This window comes from Carlito syrichta, unplaced genomic scaffold (genome assembly GCF_000164805.1).
Source record: "Carlito syrichta isolate Samal-C Ts95f unplaced genomic scaffold, Tarsius_syrichta-2.0.1 Scaffold309408, whole genome shotgun sequence".
Lineage (NCBI taxonomy): Eukaryota > Metazoa > Chordata > Mammalia > Primates > Tarsiidae > Carlito > Carlito syrichta.
The window spans coordinates 215179-223041 of NW_007253504.1; the positions used below are offsets into that span (position 1 = coordinate 215179).

General features: G+C 38.3%; 1 protein-coding gene across 2 annotated transcripts in view; it reads right to left on the reverse strand.

The window, feature by feature from the left end:
- Nucleotides 1-5834: 5834 nt before the first annotated feature.
- The window catches only part of CLHC1 (clathrin heavy chain linker domain containing 1), a 50006-nt gene continuing 47977 nt past the window's right edge, over nucleotides 5835-7863 (reverse strand). For both annotated transcript variants that reach the window (XM_021717153.1, XM_008067197.1), the window contains one exon: nucleotides 5835-6171. In XM_021717153.1, coding sequence (XP_021572828.1) covers nucleotides 5975-6171 — 197 coding nt within the window. In that variant the 3' untranslated portion in view covers nucleotides 5835-5974. The remainder of the gene's footprint in view (nucleotides 6172-7863) is intronic.

A 7863-nucleotide genomic window follows, 5' to 3' on the forward strand; every position in this document is an offset into this window, starting at 1 on the left:
AAAAAGTATTTGCCAACTCCAGGTGTGACAAAGGCTTTACATCTTTGGATCTACAAGGAACTCAAACGTGCTGAAAAGAAAAAAACAAACAACCCCATTATAAAATGGGCAAAAGATATGAACAGACACTTCTCAAAGGAAGACATCCAAGCAGCCAACAGACACATGAAAAAATGTTCAACTTCACTAATCATCAGGGAGATGCAAATCAAAACCACACTGAGATACCACCTAACTCCAGTCAGAATGGCAATTATCAATAACTCAAAAAATAACAGTTGCTGGAGAGGGTGTGGTGAAAAGGGAACACTTCTACACTGTTGGTGGGAGTGTAAACTAGTACAACCTCTGTGGAAAACAGTATGGCAATTCCTAAAAGCTCTAAATATCGACCTCCCATATGACCCCGCAATCCCCATACTGGGAATATACCCTGAAGAACTCAAATCACTCTATAAAAAAGATACCTACACACGTATGTTTATTGCAGCACTATTCACAATAGCAAGAACCTGGAAGTAACCATGCTGTCCATCAAAAGAAGACTGCATTAAAAAATGTGGTACATATACACGATGGAATACTACGCAGTCATAAAAAAGAACAATATCATGAATTGTGCAGCAACCTGGATGGAACTAGAGTCTATAATACTGAGTGACCTCTCACAGAAACAAAGATCTGAGTATCACATGTTCTCACTCATATAGTGGACCTTGAACATCCAATGTAATGTTATAAGAAAATGACTGACAGTGGTGGGAAACTATGGGGGTGAGGAGGGGAAGGGAGATGGGATTAATGGTAGTAAATATCTGTCTGGGGATGAGGAGACACCTCATATCAACAAGGGTACCTGAATGAAGCATATTTGTATACTTAACCCTTAACTGTACCCCACAATATCATAATAAAAAATATTGATTCACAATATCATAATAAAAAATATTGATTAAAAAAACAAAAACAAAAAAATATATATGCACCCAACACAGGAGCACCAGGTTTTCTAAAACAACTACTAAGTAAGAAAGGACATTGATCCTTACACAATTATAGTTGGGGACCTAAATATCCCACTCACAGCTCTAGCTAGATCATTGAAGCAAAAAAATAAATAAACAAAAAATAACAAGTAGATTTGAAACCTTAACTCAATGCTCAATCAAATGGATTTAAGAGTCTCATGCTCTACCAACTAAGCTAGCCTGGCACTTGAACAAATGGATACAATAGATATCTACAGAACACTCTACCCAATAGCTACAAAGTGTACATTCTGCTCATCAGTACATGGAACATACTCCAAGATCAATCACATTCTTAGGCATAAATCAAGCATGAACAAATTTCAAAAGATTGAAATAATACCCTGAATCTTCTCAGATCACAGTGGAATAGAAATAAATATTGCCGCCAACAAGATTCCCCCCAAAATACACAAATACATGGACACTAAACAACATGCTGCTGAATGACTTCTGGGTCAACACAGAAATCAAGCCAAAAATAAAAAAATTCCTGCAAGGTCAGACATGGTGGCTCATGCCTATAATCCCAGCACTTTGGAGGCCAAGGTGAGAGGAGTGCCTGAGCCCGTGGACTCGAGACCAGCCTGGGCAACTTGGTGAGACCTATCTCTACAATAAATTTTTAAAAATTAGCCAGACATAGTGGTTCATGCCTTTGGTTCTAGCTACTTGGAAGGCTGAGGCAGAAAGATCGCCTGGGCCCAACAAGTAGAGGCTACAGTGGCCATGATTGTGCCACTGCACTCCAGCCTGGGCAAGAGAGTGAGACTCCACTAAAAAAGAAAAGAAATGCAAAAGATGAAGTCACAACTGACCTTGAAGAAATTAAAAAGATTATCATAGTAATGAAAGGATTACTATGAACACCTGCATGCAAAATAAGCTAGAAAACCTAAAGGAAATGGAGGACTTTCTGATATCACACAACCTCCCAAGGTTGAAACAAGAAGAAATTGAATCTCTAAACAGATCAGGCCAGGTTCAGTGGCTCAGTCTGCAATCCTAGCACTTTGGGAGGCTGAGGCGAGTGGATTGCCTAACCCCACAGGTTTGAGACCAGCCACAGCAACTTGACGAGACCTCGTCTCTACAATAAATAAAAAACTAGCTGGGTATAGTAGCACACACCTGTAGTTCTGACCACTTGGAATGCTGAGGCAGAAGGATGGCCTAAGCCCAGCAGGTCAACTCTGGGGTGGCCGTGAGCATGTGTGCCACTGCACTCCAGCCTGGGCAACAAAGTGAGACTGCAACTCAAAAAAACCCAAAAAACAGATCAATAACAATCCAGGAAATTGAGTCAGTCATAAGAATTATCCCCACCAAAAAAAGCCCAGACCAGATGACTTCCCAGCTGAATTATATAAGACATATAAGGAGGAGCTGATACTAATCTTATTGAAAGTATTCCAGGCAATCAAGAATGATAGAATTCTCCCCCAACTCATTTTATGAAGCTAACATCATACTAATACCCAAACCTGGCAAAGACCCAACAAGGAAAGAGAATTACAGGCCAATCTTTTTGATGAACATAGACACAAAAATTCTCCACAAGATTCTAGCAAATTGGATCCAATAACACATTTCAAGGATCATCCACTATGACCAGGGGGGCTTCATTCCTGGATTCAGGGCTGGTTCTGCATACATAAGTCTGAGAAACTTAGTTCATCATGGCCTTTGCTATATGTGAAATAGTCAATGGCAAGAGAAAAAAAGAGAGAGGAGAGGAGATACACTAGACAGTGAGACCAAGTAGAGCACATGAATGTTGATTAGAACTTGATGGAACAACTCAAATGCAAAACGGCATTTTTAAGCAATTGGTGAAATCTGAATATGGACTGGATACTATATGATACTGAGAAATTATTGTTAACAATTTTAAAAACTTGTTATGTCTTCCCATTGAAGTTGTAATCTTGATAGCAGAAACAGTATGCAAAATAGGTATTCAGTATGTGGTGTTAATGCTGATGTTGAACCTCAGAATTTCAAATTTAGGCAGGTTAGTCAATAAGCACTGGGAAATAACTTCTACCTTTTCAAAACTACTGAATTTTAGAGTTGAAAATGACAAGAGAAATTACGTAGTTAAAATAAAGTAATCTTAAACACGAGGAAAAGGACACCAAGCTAGACAGTAGCAGAGCTTGTCTAGAACGCAGGCTTCTGCACGGTGAGGCCCACAGTGTACCTCCTTCAGTGCAGCTTACACGGAGGTGCTCACAGCTTTCAGGCCCTGGGGAACTCACAACCAAATTCCTTCTCCTTCCCCACTTGACTTTATATCCTTGCTCTTCCTCACAGCTCCATTTTCCATCTCCAGGTATTTAAATTTATATTCATTTGACAACTTTCACTTTCCTGGGGAAAGCTGCCCACAATAACTCTGAGAAGGAATAATAATGAGTGGAGGAAAACCATTTTAAAACTAAGGCAAATTAACAGGACAACAACAGCAGCTGCTGTTTCAAGGCTTCTCCAGATTTTCATACCTACTTTATCCCCTGGCATTCATGGGCACATTTTTTTTTCTAAGCTGTCAGTGGACACGATAGCTTTCTATCCGTCATACGGGTCTCAAAGAAAATAAGGTTCTCAGTCATTATTATTATTATTACTATTATTATTTTTGAGTTGGAGTCTCATTCTTGTCACCCCGGCAGGAGTGTAGCAGCACGCTCACTGCCACCGCAGCCTCGGCCTGCTGGGCTTAGGCGATCCTTCCGCCTCAGCCTTCCAAGTAGCTGAAACTACTCTCAGCCATTCTTACACAAAGAATCAGTGCTGCCAAAATGCCCTCTGTTTCCATTTTTTTATCCATCCTTCATCTGTTCTTTTCAAGAGCTAACGTGAAGAACAGAAATCAAAAGATTATTAGTTATTATAGCCTTTTAGTAATAAGTTGATTTTTAAACTATGCATGCACATGTATTACTTTAGTAAAAATATTATGTTTGAGAGCACAGATTATGTTTTCACATAGTGTGTTTAGCACTATATGAAAAAATTAAAAACTCAGTCAGAACGCTTCTGGATTTATAAGTCAGGCTATCCTGATATGAGTGTGGACAGATAGCTTAATATAGGCAATATGTTAGACTAATACAGCAAATACTCCAAAGAAGGATAAATATTTATAATTGCAAGTGGATAGAAATGTGGGATTTAGCCAAGCATGGTGGCTCATTCTTGTAATCCGAAGTACTTTGGGAGGTCAAGGTGAGTGAATTGCTGGAACCCAGGAGTTCAAGACTAGCCTAAGCAACATAGTAGGACCTTGGCTCTATTTAAAAAAAGAAAAAAAAAAGCCAGGTAGGGTGATACATGCTTGTAGTCCCAGCTACCTGGCAGGCTGAAGCAGGATTACCTGAGCCCAGAAGTTTGAGGCTGCAGCGAGCCATGATTGTGCCACTGCACTCCAGCCAAGGTGGCAGAATGAGACTCCAACTCAAAAAAAAAGAAAGAAAAGGAAATGCAGTATTGAGTAAGTGTAAGCTAAGTAGAGGAATATGTGTTTCTGGGCCTATTACATAGGAATAACAGCTATCTTCTGCTAAGTTCTCCACTATGTTGTACACTTACACTACACATACATTATCACTAATCCTCACAACAAACCTAGCAGAGGTATTACTGCCCATATTTTACAAATGAATAAGAGGTAGGATCAGAATTTTAATATGAAGCTGTCTGACTCCTAGTCCACATTCTTTCCACTATAAAATTTAAAAGTACACATTCAATCTAAATTTAGGAAGGGAAAAGTTATGCTTTCTGCTCTTTATTTTGTCTAAGAACAGCTCATTTTTACCATGTCCCATTCAGCTGGCATTCAGCTGGTATGCTCTGGTGTGGCCTAAGGCCTGAAGACTGTTCTGATTAGTTGGGTATCAGTTCAGCTTGACTGGTACCCATGTCACAGTGATCATTAAATATTTTGAATATGACAACTGCCCATGGTATAGAACTCTTGAGTTTTTAATCAAATATTTATTCAGACACTTGAAATCACCCAAACCTCATTCTTTATTATTTTTCTTTGGTTTGGTTTTAGAGACAGGGTCTTGCTCTGTCACCCAGGTTGGAGTGCAGTGGCATGATCTTGGCTCACTGCAATCTTGAACTCCTGGGTTCAAACATTCCTCCCACCTCAGCCTCCTGAGTAGCTGGGACTACAGGCACACACCACCATGACTGACTAATTTTTTCTTTTTTTCTAGGGATGAGGTCTCACTATGTTGTCCAAGCTGGTATTGAACTTCTGGTCTCAAGTGATTCTCAGTCTCGGCTACTCAAAGTGCTGGTTTTACAGGTGTAAACCAGCCTTGAACCTGTTGTGCCCACAGTTTCCTAGGTCTACTTCTATGTAAAATGTGGTTAGTTTCCTCTCTAAGTAAGAACACGCCAAGATTCCCAACTTTTATGGTAGAAGTCTAAATTTTGCCATATTTATATATATTAAAGTGTGAAGCACATGCAGTACAATTACTATACTTCAGGTTTTGGCCAGTGAATTCAACCTTGAAATGATATCCTGCTTATCTTGTCAAGTCAGGCCTGTAGCATTTGAGTCTGAGAAGGCAGTCTATCAGACAGAATACTACCCACACTTTCCTTAGTTCTTGCTATAAAATTAGATGACCAGAAAGTAACATATCTAGCCACTACCTTATATAAAAATGCCTACACTGTTTTGTACAAAGTTACCATCTTAGATATTATCAAAATTCAATATAAGAAATAATGTGTGGAAAAAAGAAAGCAATGGTAATGTTTCAAGGACAAATCTAAATGTCATCATAACAAAAGAAGCATGATTTATTTCTGAGAGTTTTTAACTCTATATTTATTTATAAGTTAGTTATGCTAAAATCAGTTTGCCATACATACATAAAAATGTTGTACAAGCTCCCTCAACTGGTTAAGATATGGAACTACCAAAAAACATGTTCCATTAAGTTGACTGTATCGTCCTCTTCAGAAATTTCTGTAACTCCAGCCTGAGATCGAAGAATGGACATGATGTCATTAGATAATCTCTCAAAGCCATTCTGTAAACATATACCTGCCATTTCTTGCCACTTTTCCAGGGAGCAAAATGAATCATTTACCACAAGATATTCTATTGCATCTGTGGAAAAAATACAATATTATAGTAAAACTCTTATTTGATAATCCACACTTAACAATTCTCCAAAAATAGAAAAGGACATAATTTCAACTCAGGTACTGTTAAATCTCACTTTTGTTTTCTTTTCATTAACTTAATATAGGAACTTGAACAACTTTTTTTTTCACTTTTCATTTTTAAAAATAAATACCTTATCCCTGTAATGTAATAATATAGCATGTGGAGTGCTCAGTCTAGTTCACTATTTCCTATCAAATGTTTTAGTTGATATCTGTAATGATAATTTCAAAATATAAAAGTATCTACCCACTATGTTTTCAGATAATTTACTATTTTTTCCTTGCCACCAGATAATAATTTTAAAATCAAATTGATGCTTGTAATCACAGCACTTTGGGAGGCTGGGATGGGAGGACTGCTTGATCCCAGGGGTTTGAGACCAGCCTGGGCAACAGAGTGAGACTTTTTCTCCACAAAAAATTAAAAATAAAAATAAAGTTCATGGTAAGTACTCATGTATGAGTTCCTTCTCCTCCTTTATCATTTACCTTTTCCTGTCTCAGTTCATCCCGCTACCATTTCTCACATTCTATACTCCTCCACTCAGCTCCTTCTTGTTAAGGGAACAGATGTTGAAGGCCACATGGCAGGAAACTCCAAAAGTTAAGAATGTGGGCTTACAGTCTATCACGGGTGACCTGTCGGTCAAGTTTTCATGATCCTTCAAACACTTTTAAAAGCCTTAGTAATGCTAACCCAAGGGCTTGAGAAAGTCTAACAACTCCCTCATCCTAGTTATAGATGGAGCTCTTAATGACGGGGCTTTTGTAACAAATATTTTTCAAAAAGAAAAAAAATAATTTTGCATATAACTTAAAAATCTAGTAATGTTATTTACTTTTGAAAATCAATTATAGTGATTCTCTTTAGGATCTATCAATTTATGGAATTCATTTCTTACCTATTCCTACATTACTTACGGCACTTCATGAAAGATGACCTCTTTTTATTTATTTTATTTTTATTTTTTTTACTTTTGATTTGAAGTCTCACTCTCACCCAGGCTGGAGTGCAGTGGCATGCTCATGGCTACCACAGCCTTGATCTGCTAGACTCAGGCAATCCCTCTCCCTCAGCCTTCCAAATAGCTGGAACAACAGATACACACTACTACACCTGGCAAAATTTTAAAAATTTATTGTAGAGATGAGGTCTTGTTAAGTTGGTGCCCAGGTTGGCAAGTTCCTAACCCCTGGGCTCAGACAGTCTTCTTGCTTTTGTCTCCCAAAGTGCTGTGATTACAGGCATGAGCCACCGCACCCAGCAAGGACCTTTTTTTAGAATACTGTCATCACAATAACTTTATTTCCACCATAACTATTTCCTATCAAATGTTTTAGTTGATATCTGTAATGATAATTTCAAAATATAAAAGTATCTACCCACTATGTTTTCAGATAATTTACTATTTTTTCCTTGCCACCAGATAATAATTTTAAAATCAAATTGATACTTGTAATCACAGCACTTTGGGAGGCTGGGATGGGAGGATTGCTTGATCCCAGGGGTTGAGACCAGCCTGGGCAACAGAGTGAGACTTTGTCTCCACAAAAAATTAAAAATAAAAATAAAGTTGTCAGCCGGGCTTGGTGGCTCAGCCTGTAATCCCGCGCCTTTGGGAGGCTGAGGTGA